This window comes from Giraffa tippelskirchi, chromosome 13, assembly GCF_054371585.1.
Source record: "Giraffa tippelskirchi isolate mGirTip1 chromosome 13, T2T-mGirTip1v1.2.pri, whole genome shotgun sequence".
NCBI classification, from domain to species: Eukaryota; Metazoa; Chordata; class Mammalia; order Artiodactyla; family Giraffidae; genus Giraffa; species Giraffa tippelskirchi.
In genome coordinates this window covers 69,061,764-69,080,206 of record NC_137287.1, presented here as the reverse complement: position 1 = coordinate 69,080,206, position 18,443 = coordinate 69,061,764, and the positions used below count along the sequence as shown (strand labels likewise).

The 18,443-nt window shown below is 41.4% G+C and overlaps 1 protein-coding gene across 1 annotated transcript in view; it reads right to left on the bottom strand.

The window, feature by feature from the left end:
* The window catches only part of KIAA1217 (KIAA1217 ortholog), a 357,946-nt gene that overhangs the window by 109,045 nt on the left and 230,458 nt on the right, over positions 1-18,443 (bottom strand). The window contains 2 exon segments of the mRNA XM_081556782.1: positions 12,131-12,224; positions 16,562-16,760. Coding sequence (XP_081412908.1) covers positions 12,131-12,224; positions 16,562-16,760 — 293 coding nt within the window.

Below are 18,443 nucleotides of genomic sequence, written 5' to 3'. Positions count from 1 at the left end.
TCTGTGTGTGTTTCTGACAACCAGTTAGTTTAATCTGACAATTCTGTTAATTCTCATCTTAAATTACAGAGTAATTAACTGCAATAAAATTATATTTATAGGATGAGTAATTTTGTTAGATGTTCTTAGTTCTCATTTTGGTCAGGAATTACTCCTAGGATAAACAAGGGAATGTGCTGTAAATCTCAAATGTTTACATGTGCACACCACTGTACTGGTTTTAGCAGAGAAGGCATTAACTGAAAGTGTGTGATAGGAAAAGTGCTGACATAAGCCCCTTTTCCATCCACATGTTTAAGGAGAATTTCCTCAAAGCAGGACACTGTTGCAGGGAAACACAGAGAGTGTGAAGATGAATGGAAAAGGGGTTTGCTCCCACGAAGCGTGGAGTTTAGAAAGGAACTTCAGATGTGTACATCAGTAACTACAACGCAGACAGGAAAAGGTGAGGGTTCTCAGAGAGGGGAGAGACAGGTGAGGTTCGATGGAATCAGAGAAGGGACAGTGGTTAGTGAGGCTTGGATAAGAGAGGAGTCAGGAAAGGCATGATGAAGATAGTACCTGTCAAGTTAGGTCTTCAAAGATGGACGGCAGAGAAAAGAGAATCCTTGCACACTGTTGGTGAGACTGTAAATTGGTGTAGTCAGTATGGAAAACAGTATGGAGATTCCTAAAATAACAGAACTACCATATGACCCAACTATTCCACTTATGGGTATTTATCTGAAGAACACAAGAATACTAATTGAAAAGATATTTGTACCCTCATATTCGCTGTAACATTATTTACAATAGCCAATATATGGGAACAACCAAAGTGTCCCATCAGTGGATGAATGGATGAAGATGTGAAATATATACATGTATACACACAATGGAATACTACCCAGCCATAAAAAAGAAATGAAACCCTGACATTTGCAACAACATGTATGGACTAGGAGGGTATTACACTAACTAAAATAAGTCAGACAGAGAAAGACAAATACCATATGACTTTAGTCATATGTGGAATCTAAACAAACAAAAACACCAAAGTTAATGAACAAACAAAACAAAAAACAAAGTCACAGATACAGAAAAGAGATTGATGGTTACCAGAGGGAAAGTGGGTTGGGGGGAGGGTGAAAGGAATGAAGAGGTCAACTGTAGGATAATGGATGGAAACTAGATGTGTGATGGTGACCACTCTGGAGTTTATACAGATACCACACACCTGAAACTTACATAATTAAAAAAATGGGTAGCACATGGGTCCTGATGAGGAAGACAGTAGTGTGGGGAAGGACAGTAGGGACCACTGGAGGGATGAGGAGGCCAGTTTTGGAGCTGGTCTGTCTGGCTCTGAATCTAGCTCCATCTCTGATGTGCTGTGTGGCTTTGAGAAGGTTGCCTGACCTCTCTGATCCACATCTGAAACAGGGGGGTCATAAGAACTCCTCTCACACTGGATTGTTCTGAACAAATGAGAGTGATTATGAGCACAATACTTGGGATGGTACCTGGCACAATGTAAGTCTTAGTTATTAGTACCGCTGCCATTACGTGAGTGAAGGGGACATGGGGCAGCTGGGTCAAGGAGGATGTTGAGACAATGAAAGAAAATTAGCTAGGAGTGGTTTCCTAAACTTCTGTTTCTAAGGGGTTTTCTTGTCTTCCCCCAAATCCCAAACCTTTCTTTTCAACCAGAGCACTACCCTGTAGAAAAAAGGGCCCTGAACTCTGTGGCAGGCCAACTTCACACATACATACTAAATAATATGTATATTTTTTCTTTCTTTCTTTTCTTTTGTTGGGCCATGCCGGGTGGTTAAGTGGAATCTTAGTTCCCCAACCAAGGATCGAACCCATGCCCACTGCAGTGGTAGTACGGAGTCCCAACTACTGGACTGCCAGGGAATTCCTTTCTTTTTTCCAGGTGGGATATCCTTTTAGCCCAGTCAGAAGAGAACAGAATGGAGCATGTTCACTATAAAAGGAGGCTGGGAAACAGATGCATAATATATAGACACAAGAGAATCAAGACGTGAAACAAATATTTTAAAAAGATATTTCACGTGTTCTAAAATCTTGTTAAGAGCATCATTTCAAAACTTGCAAAACCTGAAGGGAAATGTCAAGGAAGGGAGGCTGTGGGCTAAGTAGAAAGAGTCATAACTGGGTTCAAACCCTGTTTGACATATACCAGCTGTTTGGGCCTGGGAAAGACGTCACTGGCCTCAATTTTATCATCTATAATAACTGAGTCAGTGTGCAGAGTTGTTGACTCATTTAAATAACATGTAAAGTATTTAACACATTGTCTTCTATGTGGATGGAGAACGGTCTCATATTGAGAAACACAGTGGAACAGAACGAATACTACTTATATACCATGACTGATTTCACAAGGAAATTAAGAGGCTACACAAATCACTACAATTTTGGCCCCCCCACCAAAGTCAAATTGGAATGTATGACAGAAAGAAGATGAAAGCTGGAAAATTAAAAATAGAGGCCAGGCACAAAGCCAGCACACACCAACCAACACACACACCATGAATGCCTGTACGCTGGCTGTGGGTGGGCCACAAATTTAATTCTAAGCCTTAGAGTAGCAACACAAAGAGGGAAAATGATCACTTACAAGATTCAAAGTGTCCATATGATAAAAATAAACTGGGAGAAGCACAACTATTTCTGGTGAAGAGAACAGAGAGATATTTATACAGTGGGTTCTCATTAATGACAGAAGATGAATAATACACCGTTTGTAGCACCATCATTATAGTACTCAACACATCGGCTTAACAAGCGTTTATACTTGCCACAGATGAGACACTAAGACTGGCTTTCTGAGGCATACAAGAGGAACATGAATGGGCGTGTGCCTCTGGAGAACTTATACGCTTATGGGATGGGATGCACAAGCATCTAAATGATTAAAACACCAGGAGAATGTACAACATGCCCCCCCAAAGGAAAGATGAAAGCTGACAGAAGGCTTCACAGAGTAGGCAGTCTTTTATTCGTCCTCTAAAAGCGAGTGGTTTTTTTTTTTTAACATTTTATTATGGATATTTCCACCAACCATAAAAATAAGTAGAGAAAATAATATAATGAACTCACAGCATCCAGCTCTGACATTTTTCAACATTTTACCAATTTTGTTTCATCAATTTCCACTTTTGGGGTTTGTTTTGCCAGAGCATTTTAAAGCAAACCCCAGCAGCTGTACCATTTTAGCCTGTAAAAGACTTCAGTGGGTCTCATTTTTAAAAACATAACCACCGAGTCATTATTATACCCAACAGAATTACCGGTTATCCGTTAATACCATCTGATTCCTAACACATGTTCAAACTTCCCAAACAGTTTCAAAGATGTCTTTTACATTTGGTTTGTCCCAGTCAGGATCCAAACGTGGTGCACACATGGCTTTTGGGTTGTTAGCGGACAGAAGAGACCTGAGAAATGGAACAGTGTCTCTGCCCACCCTTTTACCATACTTGTCAACAGAACTGAGCTATTGTCCTGTAGTATGGTGGGTGGATGGATTTCCCAAGACATCATGGGGAGAGGGAGAGTGCATTTCGGAGACTCGGAGCAGGAACTGAGGTGGCTCAGCTTGGGTGTTGGGATGGAGGTGATACGATGATCAGCCTGTGCTATTCCCTTTTTCTTTTTGGCTGTGCCATGCCACTTGTAGGATCTTAGTTCCCTGACCAGGGATCGGAACTGTGACCCCTGCAATGGAAGCATGGAGTTGTAACCACCAGACTGCCAAAGAAATCCCAGCCTGTGCTAGTCTTTTGCACAATGGGAAGTCGGGAGATGACTTGGAAAATAGCTGCTAGGTTGGAATAAGAGTTGGGGAGACTGGTTAAAGGCTGTTGCATTACCAACTGAGAGAAAAATAAAGCATGCTGTCACTACAGCATCAGAGAAGCGCTGCTAAGAGCCTGGGGTCTGCAGCCAAGCTGCCCGGATTCAGATCTCAGCTCTGCACTCTCTCGCTGTGTGGCCTGGGGCAGATGTCTTCAACAGACTTAAGAAACGTTTTCTGAGCTATAAATACAAGGGCTTGTACCAATATCTGCCTCAAAATGGTGTCTTGAGGATTTAAATGAAATTATGCATGAACATGCTTCGTCAAAGGCAGAAAAACATTACCTACTGTGAGAATCATGGTGCAGGCCAGGGCAGCAGGGTGGTGTGTAAGAGGCCCTGAAGAGTGAGATGGATGGGTTCTGAGGACTGGTGGGATGATTTGAAAAACAGGAGTTAGGTCACTGAGACTCACTGATAACTCAACTTTTAAAATCTTTTCTTTCTCTCTCATTTAAGTACACAGGCACTGCACTCATAGACACACCATCAGCAGTCACGCCTCTATTCACAAACACAGGAAAACAAGCAGAAAAAGGTTTGTGGTGGAAAGAAAGAACAGGATTTATTTTTTTCTTCTTTGACAGGGTACACTAGAAACATTGGAAGAATATCCATACGGGGACAACCACTTGGAAGCTGAACAGTGGTCTTGCATTCTAGAGAAATGGCGGAGCTAGGGACAGAGTTTCAAGGGTTGTCTACATTGACCTAATAGTTAAATCAGTAGTAACACAAAAATTACAAGTGGAAAAGTAGAGATGAAAGAAAAACAGCAAATTAAAACACACACACACACACACACACACACTCATAAAGCCTGGCTAAAGGCCCTGCAGACCATGTAGAGGGCAAGAGAAAAAAGAAGAGTTAGTGAAGAAGGCTGGGGTGTGTCTGCATGTATGCAAGGGATTCAGAGATGGCAGTGTAATGGAAACCAAGGTTTCTAAGGAGACAGCCCATCACTGTCAAATGCAGGGCTCAGACAGAAGAGGTCTGGGGGGCAGTGATTGATTTGGGCATTTGAAAGTTATTTAAGAAGCAGAGCCAATACTGGGGAATGTGTTCTCTATGCTATGCAAATGTGGAAGCTGTCTAACATTCCAGTAAAAATTAAGGATATAGAGGAATCAGAGAACTGACTGATAACAGCAAAGAACCTCGGGGAGGTTCTCAAAGCACACATGAAGGTAGAAAAGGGACTTTCCTGTAGTACAGTGGCTAAGACTCCTCACACCCAATTCGAGGGGCCAGAGTTCAATCCCTGGTCAGGGAACTAGATCCTACATGCCACAACTAAGACCTGACACAGCCAATAAATACATAAATAAGAAGGTGGAAAAGCCTGCGAACTGTGGGAAAAAACACACTAGGTTCAGTGAATGGGAAGTCCCTGGTACCCTTTGAGAGCTGCGGAATGGAATATCTCATCTGCTGAGTTGTACATGTGTGAATTACAAACTCGTGAGTACATATATAATTTTAGCAAAAGGGGCCATTCCATGTGATGAGCTCAGCCCCTTGGGAATTGAATTATCAAAGCTACTATCTAATGTGATGAAACAAAAGCCAGACAATTCATTTAGATCAGGGTGATTTGCACCCACGTGTAAAGAATCAGGAGATGCTCACTTCTAGCAAAGAACCACAAGTCTCCTCGGATAGGTTAGCTTAAAAAATGCTCAGTTCTGGAAGAAAAGAAAACTCTAAATTGAAAAGATACATGCATCCCATCATTCACAGTGGCACCATTTACAATAGCCAAGACATGGAAGCAACCTAGTTCAGTTCAGTTCAGTTGCTGTGTTGTCTGAATCTTTGTGACCCCACGGATTATAGCACGCCAGGCTTCCCTGTCCATCACCAACTCCCAGAGCCTACTCAAACTCAAGTCCATTGAATTGGTGATGCCATCCAACCATCTCATCCTCTGTCGTCCCCTTCTCCTCCCACCTTCAATCTTTCCCAGCATCAGGGTCTTTTCCAGTGAGTTGGTTCTTCGCATCAGGTGGCCAAAGTATTGGAGTTTCAGCTTCAGCATCAGTCCTGGTTCCAATGAATATTCAGGACTGATTTCCTTTAGGATGGACTGGTTGGATCTCCTTGCAGTCCAAGGGACTCTCAAGAGTCTTCTCCAACACCACAGTTCAAAAGCATCAATTCTTCGGTGCTCAGCTTTCTTTATAGTCCAACTCTCACATTCATACACGACTACTGAAAAAACCATAGCTTTGACCAAACAGACCTTTGTTGGCAAAGTAATGTCTCTGCTTTTTAATATGCTATCTGGGTTGGTCATAGCTTTTCTTCCAAGGAGCAAGCATCTTTTAATTTCATGGCTGCCCTCACCATCTGCAGTGATTTTGGAGCTCAAAAAAATAAAGCCTCTCAGTGTTTCCATTACTTCCCCATCTATTTGCCATGAAGTGATGGGACCAGATGCCATGATCTCAGTTTTCTGAATGTTGAGTTTAAGCCAACTTTTTCACTCTCCTCTTTCACTTTCATCATGAGGCTCTTTAGTTCTTCTTCGCTTTCTGCCATAAGGGTGGTGTCATCTGCACATCTGAGGTTATTGATATTTCTCCCCGCAACCTTGAATCCAGCTTGTGCTTCCTCATTTCTCATAATATACTCTGCATATAAGTTAAATAAGCAGGGTGACAATATACAGCCTTGACGTACTCTTTTCCAGATTTTGAACCAGTCTGTTATGTTCCATGTCCAGTTCTAACTGTTGTTTCTTGACCTGCATACAGATTTCTCAGGAGGCAGGTCAGGTGGTCTGGTATTCCCACCTCTTGAAGAATTTTCCAGTTTGTTGTGATCCACACAGTCAAAGACTTTGGCATAGTCAATAAAGCAAAAGTAGATGTTTTTCTGGAACTCTCTTGCTTTTTCAATGATCCAGTGGATGTTGGCAATTTGATCTCTGGTTCCTCTGCCTTTTCTAAATCCAGCTTAAACATCTGGAAGTTCACGGTTCACGTATTGTTGAAGCCTGGCTTTGAGACTTTTGAGCATTACTTTGCTAGCATGTGAGATGACTGCAATTGTGTGGTAGTTTGAGCATCTTTTGGCATTGCCTTTCTTTGGGATTGGAATGAAAACTGACCTTTTCCAGTGCTGTGACCACTGCTGAGTTTTCCAAATTTGCTGGCATATTGAGTGCAGCACTTTCACAGCATCATCTTTTAGGATTTGAAATAGCTCATCTGGAATTCCATCACCTCCACTGGCTTTGTTCGTAGTGATGCTTCCTAAGGCCCACTTGACTTCACATTCCAGGATGTCTGGCTCTAGGTGAGTGATCACACCATCGTGGTTATCTGGGTCATGAAAATCTTTTTTGCATAGCTCTTCTGTATATTCTTGCCACCTCTTTTTAATATCTTCTGCTTCTGTTAGGTCCACACCATTTCTGTTCTTTATTGTGCTCATCTTTCCATGAAATGTTCCCTTGGTATCTCTAATTTTCTTGAAGAGATCTCTAGTCTTTCCCATTCTATTGTTTTCCTCTATTTCTTTGCACTGATCACTGAGGAAGGCTTTCTTATCTCTCCTTGCTGTTCTTTGGAACTCTGCATTCAAATGGGTATATCTTGCCTTTTCTCCTTTGCTTTTTGCTTCTCTTATTTTCTCAGCTACTTGTAAGACCTCCTCAGACAACCATTTTGCCTTTTTGCATTTCTTTTTCTTGGGGATGGTCTTGATCACTGCCTCCTGTACAATGTCATGAACCTCCACCCATAGTTCTTTAGGCACTCTGTCTGTCAGATCTAATCCTTTGAATCTATTTGTCACTTTCACTGTATAATCATAAGGGATTTGATTTAGGTCATACCTGAATGGTCTAGTGGTTTTCCCTACTTTCTTCAGTTAAAGTCTGAATTTGGCAATAAGAAGTTCCTCATCTGAGCCACAGTCAGCTCCCGGTCTTGTTTTTGCTGACTGTATAGAACTTCTCCATTGTCGGCTGCAAAGAATATAATCAATCTGATTTCGGTATTTACCATCTGGTGATGTCCATGTGTAGAGTCGTCTCTCGTGTTGTTGGAAGAGGGTGTTTGCAACCTAAGTGCCCATTAATACATGACTGGCTTAAGAAGATGAAGGGGTTCTCAGGTGGCAATAGTGGTAAAAAACCCACCTGCCAATGCAGGAGACATAAGAGATGTGGGTTCGATCCCTGGGTCGGGAAGATCCCCTGGAAGAGGGCATAGCAATCCACTCCAGTATTGTTGACTAGAGAATCCCAAGGACCGAGGAGCCTTAGCAGGCTATGGTCCATAGGGCCACAAAGAGTTGGACACGAATAAGCGACTCAGCACACAGTATATGTAAGTGTGTATGTATGTGTGTATATATACACATAAATATATATATATATACACACACCATGAAATACTACTCATCCATAAAAAGAATGAAATATTCTCATTTGTAGCAACATGGATGGACCTAGAGAATATTATACTTAGTGAAGTCAAGAGAAAGACAAATATTATAAGATATCACGGATACATGGAATCTAAAAATAGCACAAATGAATCTATATACAAAATAGAAACACACTCACAGACATAGGAAAAACAAAACACATATGGTTACCAAAGGGGAGAGAGAGGGAGGGACAAATTAGGAGCATGGCATTAATAGATACAAACTATTATACATAAAAAAAAAAACTATTATACATAAAATAGATATTCAATAAGGATTTATGCTGTATAGAACAGAGAACTATATTCAGTATCTTTTTTTTTTTGATATAATGAGTTTTTTGTTGTTAGTTGCTCAGTCATGTCCAACTCTTTGTGACTCATGGACTATAGTCCATAAGACTCCTCTGTCCATGGGATTTTTCCAGGCCAGAATACTGAAGTGGGTTGCCATTTCCTTCTCCAGGGGATCTTCCCAACCCAGGGATCGAACCCGGGTCTCCCACATTGTAAGCAGGCTCTTTACCGTCTGAGCCACCAGGGAAGCCCCATATTTAATATCTTATGATAGCCTACAATGGAATATAATCTGAAAGAATAACCGAATCACTTTGCTGTACATCTGAAATTAACACAATATTGTATGTCAACTGTACCTCAATTAAAAAGATAAATCAATTTTAAACATGCTCAGCTAGATGCTCAATGAAAAATATAGCACGTCTTTCCCACTAAGCATCTATTCCACATACGCTCTGAGGCCCATGACCTTGGTCCCACCAATGTTTTCCAAGTCACGCATGCATATTGGTAACAAGTGGGTAGTTGGGAGGACTGGCTCAGGTTGCCGTGGGAGACTGGTGGATGGACCAACAACCTCAGGTGCAGGACTGCATTTAGCCAACTCAGGTGAGCAGTTATCATGAAATTCCTTCCCTTGGTTTAGCCTAGAGCCGTTGATCCTTGCTCTGTTCTCTATTTCTCTTCTTTACCACAAGCAGTGGGTTTATGCAGCTGTGTTCCTGGCAGGGCTCAACAAAGCTTCCTTCCCTTTGATGGCAAGGCATCCACCTTTATCAGGAAGGAGAGAGAATTCCAACCCCCAGAGCCACAAGGTGAAGCTGAAGGGATTCCAGGTCTTTTAGCTCCTGGAATTCAAGAATAGGGGCCAAGTTGCAAACTGCAAACATGATACCAAGTTGGGTTTTGTTTTGTGTGTGTGTGTGATCAAGTGTGGTTTATTCCAGAAATATAAGAATTTTTTTAAGTCTTAATTTTTAAAAATGGCTTTTTATTAATACCAGTTTATGACTCACCAAATTATAACACTGACAAATGAAAGAATGTTGTTATATTTGCCAATCTGATAATTATTCCATGAGACTATATATTTTTAAAATCCATTTTGACACAAAAGAGAAAACTGAAAATTTTTCTGTACAAAATTTTTTTGAGAGTCCACTGGATGAGAACCAGCTTGTTGAACTGTGTCCACTCCTTCTTTGCCGAGTTGGTTTTAAAACTACGTTCTCTGTCTCATTTCTAAGTTGTCTTCACTGAAACCTGAACGCTTTTTCTGTGGGTTGGATGGTGAACATTTCTTCTCCTCTGGGGAGAACAGTTTGACTCTCTCCCAGAGAACAGCACTGTCTAAAGTAGGCTGTGGGCAACTTGGAAAGTGACCACAAGGGTCTCATCTAAAAGTAAAAATAGAGCAACACTACTGAAACCCAGAGTCAAAGTTCTGAATCCTAGTAGGCTCTGTCCAGATGGTTAATATTTGATTTTCTCTGTGCTTTACTGCTAGTCCTTATGGAGGTTCCACATCTGCTTAAGAGTTAAAAACAGGTGTCCTCCCCAGCCATAAACAAGATTTTCAGAGGCAATTCTAGGGCCCCTGTGTGTGCTCTGTGTAACAAAAACACAACTCCAAACACTGCAACTCTAGTCTGAAGGCTAGACATATCAAAAAATAAGGATCTCCAAGGAGCAAAGACTCTTAAGAATGTCACTTTAGCAAGAGATGAATGAGGTCATGAAAAGCAAAGAGAAGCATCGTATTCGGCGCATACTTCGTGATGAGCATGACTCCATCTGTCTTCACGTGGAGCTGGTTTACATGGAAAGTGTAACTGACTAAAAATAAGCTTCCAAATCTAAGCTTTTCTGCAGTAGCAGCTCAGCCTCCCCTTCAAATCACATGTCATTTCTGACATAAAAAAAGCAGCCGTGGAGAACACAAGAGGCCTCTTTCTCCAAAAGTGTGTAGGCTCCAATCTTACAATGTCATCACTCAGCTTGCAGTCCAGAACCATGTGGAAATTCTCCCAGTACTTTCTATTGCACCTCCTGATCTCTTGGTCCTCAATTCACAGACCCTGTGTGGTGGGCAGAACAAAGACGTCTCCATCCAAGTCTCCAGAACCTGTGACTACATGGGAAAGGGGATGAAGGTGCCCAGTCAGCTGACCCTAACATAAGGAGATTGTTCTGGAGAACTGGACCCAGTGTAATCACAAGCGTCCTTAACAGTGGAAGAGGGAGAGTTGGAGGTGTGATGAGGGAAGCCAGGTCAGAAAGATGCTACTTGCATGGGCTTAAAGATGGAGGAAGAAGGCTGCAAGCCAAGGAATGGGGGTGGCCTCCAGAAGCTGGGAAAAATAGGAGTTTCTGGAAAGGAATGCCAATGATCCCTTAATTTTATTAGTTCACTGAAGTTATGTTGGACTTCTGAATTCTAGAATTGTAAGACAGTAAATCTGTGTCACTTTAAGCCAGTGAATATGTAATAATTTGTTACAGCAGCAATACACAAACTAACACTCACTGTCAGGAAGAAGAGTCCTTCAGAGTCCTCCTACAATTCTAGGACAGGCAGTGCCTGGGTTTCTTTGGCTCCTAATCATTTACTTTTTTTTTCTAGTTAAACTCCAGCATCCAGTGCTAATCCTTAGAAAGAATGATTGAAAATGTCAAGGCATATTCTAAATTTGGGGGTGGGGGATGGGATGGGGAGGTGGAGGTGCATCTGGAGAAGCAAATCGTTTTTTCCAGCCCTTCTTTACTGCAGAGGAAGGTAGCACTAGCATTATTGTTAGAAACACAATCCCATTCGAATGGACTTGCATTAGTGCAATTTTACAATCTGCCTTTTCAGTTTCCCTGTGCTTTATTCTTCAAAATATGCCTGTGTGCTCTGAATATTTGGATAATCTTCTACGATGCTCTAAATCTAAAGAATTTTAGCTCACAAAACATGCAGATTTTTGTACTTTGCCCTCTACACAATCCAGGTGACATTTGATAATATTTAACACTATTTGCTGTTATAACAGCAAACAGTCCTAAATTAGAAAGTGAAGAATCTATTCAATAATTAGAATGCTGGGACTTGGAATAGCTGATAGAAAGATACTAATAGATTCTACATGCAGTTATGCACAGGTTTTGCTGTCATTGGTATGTCAGTTTGGCTTTAAATGGAGAAAAAAAAATAGCAAGAGATCCTCCGAGTAAGTTAATTTATTACAGACCAAGAACCCTTTCACATGCAGATCTTCAGGACCCCTTTGGAGTGAGGACATAACTAAATTCCATGCTTAGAGATGAATTAGGATGTGTCAAGCCTTGTCTCAACCCTCTTACTCCAAATGATGAGGGAATCTGATTTCTCTACCAACAATGTCATTAGACAAGAAGAAGAGCAGCTAAGAACCCCCCATATCTGGTGTTTGGGTGTGATCACACCAGGACCACATGCCAGAGGAGGGATGATGGTTCGACCCATAGAATTAAAGTAAAAATAGAAGAGGAACACTCACCCTCATGTCTCCGTTCACAGTTTTCGGTGTGTGGTTGAATGCGTGGGCAGGATCCTTGTTGTACACTTTGAGAAGGGATCTGTCCTGAATGTTCCTGGAATCAAAAACATCAATAACTATGGCAGATGAAAGGAGCCTTATTGTGGCCATTTCCTTCTCCTCTACTCATAAGAATCAGTTAAAAGATATCTACAGACAATCCAGCCGTTGTGTGCAATCAACCAGACAAAAAGTTCTTTTACCGTAAAAATAGTCAGAGATAAATAAGGCAAAGGAGAAAAATGACTTCAGCTTTTCTTTTCTTTTTTCCCCCTAATCCTCAGGAAAGTATTACTCTTTCTCCGTAGCTCTCCACCCATAAATATCAGGTAGCATAAACCTTCTCTCAAGATTCTGAGCAAGGAAAGCTAACACTTCATGAAACAATAAAGTTCCCATATTTACAATCTGTTCAAAGGGATTTGGTTAATATTTGCATATTTAATGGTTTACTTTGCCCAGACACCTGGTTTTCTGCTTATCTCATGAATGGATGCAAACGAAAAATGCTTTCTTCCTCCGAACACCTATAGCCAGGGAAAGAAAAGGTATTTGCAGTCCAGAAAAAAAGTACCACAAAGATCAAAACTAGTATCTTTATGATTTTTTTTTCCCTTCCAAAATGGATTTTTTAAAAATACTGTTCTACATATAAGTTGAATTCCAGAAAAAGCAGTGGATAAATTCTTCCACTGGTTTGTCTCTCCCTTGGAATCCAACATTTAGAAACTCTCGAGTCAATCAGACTGTAGCAAAGGACAGAACCACACCTCACTAACAGCCCACCTTAAGATTATTTAAGAGCTTATGAATATCTACGACGTCCTTCGCCCTCCATCGTCAGTTTTCATCAGCAGAAGAGGCCCCCCCAGGCATGTTCAGCCCCGTCTGCACTGTGATGCCTGCCAGGGCTGGCATGGTGAGCTCAGGGAACCTGGTGCAGGAAGACACATTCTTTTCCTCCAGGTGTAGCCACACGTATTGTGGGCCGATCCCAATCACTGGGATGACTGGCTTGTGTTTTTGTTTTCAATGAACTGGAGGATCCTTGGACTAGTCTTGCTTCCTTCCATCAAATATCTGTCAGTGTTTGCTTTGAAGCGGTGACTAGCCCCAGCTTGTACCGTTGCTGCACATTTCAAGCAGCTCATTAGAAGTCTGCTTAAGGGGAGGTGTGTGGTCCTTGTTACTAGAAGAGACTGACGAGGAAGGGACGAGTTCACAGAGGGAAAGGGTGTGGGGATTCATTGCAGGAACTCACCCCACGGATGGGGGGTCAAAGTCCCAAGTGACGATGTGAAGAAACTGAAAACCTTACTTAAGCCATGAGGAAAAAAAAACAACTTCATGTGGTTCTGAAGGTATTTAAAACACAGGAGGTTGGTTTATGATTAATTTAGAAACATGTTCATCCAAGATGAACCAACAGAAAAGGCCCAGCTTGCGTTTGCCATGGCAACATTTACAACACAGAATTTCAACCTAAACTCGCGGTAGCATTTCCCCAAGGAAAATATGGACAACTCAACACCACGATGAAAGCTCCAAATGTTTAACAAATATACCCTCACTTCAAAAATACTGGGCGTGAATGAAATTTGTCTCTGGGTTTAGAATATTAAAGCCAGTGTCTTCAGGTAAAATCTACATGCTACATTTTTTTATTTTCCTTGCTGGGAGAGGGGGCAGGCAAGGTTCTATTTAATGCTGATGGTGAAAATTTATTCTACCATTCAAATAAAATATACTTGAGGGATTTTATGCAAAAAAAGCAAAGAATAATAATTCTTTGAAAGGACATACATGTTATCATCTTGCCTAAATAGTATCTTCATTACCAAATAAAGACATTTAAATATTTTTAGGTCCACTTAAATATTTTTAGATCCATTTTCATATGTAAATCAAAACTCTGAAAAGTAAAATTATAGACAAATTTATAAACCAATGATGTTCCCCTTACACATTTTCAATGAGATTTTTAAAAAAATCAGGCTATCAGTACCGCAGCCTAAGAATCAATTAGAAAATCACTTTTGCAGATAGAAACAAACTGAAATTATTAACATTTAAAGCGATCACTTCTTTCAAGTGCTGCTTTGTTTTATCAACTGAATCTGCATCAAGAAGGACCATTTCAGTTTGGAAGTTTTGGGGGACCTTTTCCTCTTTGTCTTCCCTCCCATCTCTCTTTTTGTGACTACATCACAATACCCCCAAAGAATGTGTAAAGAAACTCTTAGAAGTTATACTTTGAGGCTTGGGAAAGAAACTCATGTCTAGGAAATCATGACTCGTACTATACAAATTCTTGCATGAGCTGCAAGACAGTGGGGTCCAACTGTATACAATAATTTCAGCAGCCTTGAACTCCATAATAAAAAGTGGCTTTGCATAGTTTCATGTGTACTTATTATTACCCTTCCCCTCAATTTCTCAAACGGCAAAAATTCAAGAAGACAGTTTTAAAGCAGCACATCCATGTTAAAAAAAAAAAAAAAACTACATGAGATTATCTTATTGCAAGTATCAGTTCAGTTCAATCACTCAGTCGTGTCCGACTCTTTGTGATCCCACGGACTGCAGCACGTCAGGCTTCCCTGTCCACCATCAACTCCCAGAGCTTACTCAAACTCATGTCCATTGAGTCAGTGATGCCATCCAACCATCTCATCCTCTGTCATCCCCTTCTCCTCCCACCTTCAGTCTTTCCCAGCATCAGGGTCTTTTCTAATGATCAGTTCTTCGCATCAGGTGGCCAAAGTACTGGAACTTCAGTATTTTGGAGTATATACTGCAAATATACTCTCTAAATATTGAGTGATTACTTCATGGTTCAGTTCATGCTTTGCACATTAAGGATATTTTTTTATGACAGCTTGATTAATAATTTATGTCAAAAAACAAACATGAATTTCCTGATACCCATGAATATTTAAACATATTTTAAAAAACAGAAAGGTTGGGTAACAGACATAACACCTATACCTTAGGGGCATGTGTCAAACGTTAACAGCTCTAAATTATTCATACACCTTGGTACATGCCTAAATATGTCATTTCTGATCACTGTTAGAAATTTATTATGCACTAGAGGCGTATTTTTAAAAAGTAGTTCTTATTAATTCCATGATGAAGAAACAGGACAGTCTGCTATCCCCACAAGGAAGGGACCCAGAGAAACTAACTTGGGGCCCAGATGAGTTAAGAGGAGAACATTCTGAGGGAATAAACAATTTCTGATCAAGAATGTGGACAGTCAGGCTTGCGGCTGGGCTTAGACATTAATTGGCTGCATGATCTTGAATAAGTCTTAACTCTTAAGCATCTGAGTTTCTGGTCCCATGAAATGAAAGGGCTGGATGAATCACTCAACCTTTTTCTCAGCTCTAAAATGTTTAACAGCTATATTAGTGACAGCTCATTTGGGTTGATTTCAGTCCTGTTTCTCAGGCTTGTTTGTCAAGAATGGCTCAGATGGTCCCCTCTTTTCAAGACACAACATCATTGACATTGATTAAGTGCCTACCTTTCTGTGCCACTGGCCACAGCATGAATCCCTTTAGCCTCTTTTTAGAGCACATCTTATTATATTAGGAGTGGGCTTCCCGGGTGGCTCAGATGGTAAAGAATCTGCCTGCAATGCAGGAGGCCCAGGTTCAATCCCTGGGTTTGGGAAGATCCCCTGGAGAAGAGAACGGCTACCCATTCCAGTATTCTTGCCTGGAAAATTCCATGGACAGAGGAGCCTGGTGGGCTACAGTCCATGGGGTCACAAAGAGTTGGACATGACTGACAGACTAACACTTTCACTTTTCACTATTATACTAGGAGCTCTGGAGAAAGCCCACATGGAAAGTAAGATCCTTTAGCAAAGGCCACCTATTTAAAAAACAAAGAAAAGGAGAATGCTTCTTGGCTTCCTTTCTTATAGACAATAGCATTGCATCCACTGCTTTTATTCTAACTCATTCATGTAAATTATGGCCCACTGGGATCATTACCTAAAATGTCCACAGCCTCCGTCTATGAGGACAAGAGCCCTTGAAAAGGAGTTGATTAAGTTCCACCTGTAAGTATAACCTTCTACTCACATGATCCTCCTGGGCCATCACTTCCCTAACTCGTAGAAAAACAGTGGACTAGCTCAGTTCTCCCATTCTTTTCAGATGTAACCTGCAAAGATCTGTATGGGAGAAGTCTGTTCTCAACCTTTGTAAACCAAACTTTGTTAATGAATTCTAGAAAACCAGATAGTGGATTCACACCTGGATAAGGTAAACCTGCTCATTAAGACAATAGCTGTGCTGTCTTCACTGGGACACGGAGAGATGGGGACTTGGTACCAATTGTCAATGCGAGATGGTGGACACATATGACGTCACTGCTTACCTGACATCATTTAGTTCGTAATAGACATTTCTGCTTTCATCTTTGATGTAAATGGCGACACTGGGCGACTCCAGCATTTTCATGGTGAGCTGCTGTGGAAAGGCACTTACGAAGAGAGCACGGATTGTGTCTGCGCTTGTGATTTCATTCGGCATCCTGAGCTGCTTGGTTTCATCTCCGTACTGGAGATAAAGGACCCCTGCACAAAAGATGGACACAGTTATCAGTCACAGCTCAAGACTCATACGCCACACAGCACAAGCTAAGCCACTTCCATCCTACCACAGGCAGGAATGTTCCAGATGCCCTTGCAAAAAAGCACGTCACAAGAGACGTGATCTTGGAATTTTCAAGAAACGCACTCTCTGGTTATGATGTAAATACCGTATTCTTTAGAGTCAAGGTAGGTGTTACACAGGCTCATTTTTAACTATTTTAAAAACCAAAGGACAAGAAGCTAACCCTTGGTAGCCTAAAGCAAAACACAGTATTTAATTCCCTTGAAAGGTGTATTTAGGAATCTCACTCCATTGGGTGATTTTTTTCCCCAAGTCTGTAACGAGGGACACAGTCATGATGATAGCAACAGGCAAGTGACATAAAGTCTTTTTCTTTTAAGATTTGTTTTGAAGTGGACCTATTTTAAAGTCTTTATTGAATCTGTTACAATATTACTTCTGTTTTATGTGTTGGTTTTTTGTCCTCCAGGCATGTGGGATCTTAGCTTCCGGACCATGGATCAAACCCACACCCCCTGCATCAAAAGGTGAAGTCTTAACCACTGGACCACCAGGGGAGTCCCTAGTTTAAGTCTTTATAGTCCATCCAGAAATGTGCTTTAAGTGGAAATGCTACAATATTTCTGGGGCTCTACTACATATTCAATGTTTCTACCAAAAGAAAATATCTACAAGAGTCTGGTGTCCTAATGAGTCAGAAAGAAAACGGAAAAAAAATCAGTTACACCAACACAAGCATGGGATGATAGCATCTTAGAGTTCTGGGGGCATGTGGCTCCTGTGAACCATGCCTCCCAGCCATCATGCCCCTGTGGAGCGTAGTCCCCTCCTCCTGGAGTCTAGGCTTGGCCACATGACTCGCTTTGGTCAATGAGACGCTAGCAAGTGTGAGGCAAAACGGAGGCTCGACACATGTTTGCACATGAGAGCTTGTCTTCTTGTTGAGCATGGTCTTGTCTGCATCCTCACAGAACCAAACTTCTGTGGAGTCTAACTGAGCCATGCTGGGAGGCCACATGAAGAAAAAACTGGAAGCCCTGACTGATGCCCCCCACCAGGCGCCATTCTCCAGCCAGGACCACCAGCCAGTTATGTGGGTGCGCCAAGTTGAGGGGGGAACCCTCGGCCCCAGGAGAGCCGTGCCAGCTAACGTGGAACAGAAACACGACCCTCTCTGGAAACCCTGCCCAAATGGCAGAATCACGAGAAAATACATAATTGTGGTTATTTTATGTCACTATGTTTAGGGCCACTTGTTATTCAGAGACAGGTGACTTGAGGCGGGGGATGGAACATTCCGATGTTGAATTTGAATCCCACTTCCTGTGAGAATTTACTGAGGCCCTCTACCAGTACCACTGGAGTAGTCGTTGGAAGGAGAGACTCAAAAGAAAACAGACTATGACTTGTGCTTAAATATGACAGCTCATGCAACCGATTTATTTCTATCTCCTTCTGACATTCCATTAAGATGACAATGAAGAATTAAAAAAGCATAAATCAAAGAATTAAGGGGGTGAGAGAGGAAATAGCAGACCATAGAAAGCTGACAACTTGGTCTTCAAGCACAGAACTCTGCATAATTGCAGGGCTAGAGAAGCTCAGGAAATGAGGCACCAGATCCTCCTGAAGGTAGGAATGCA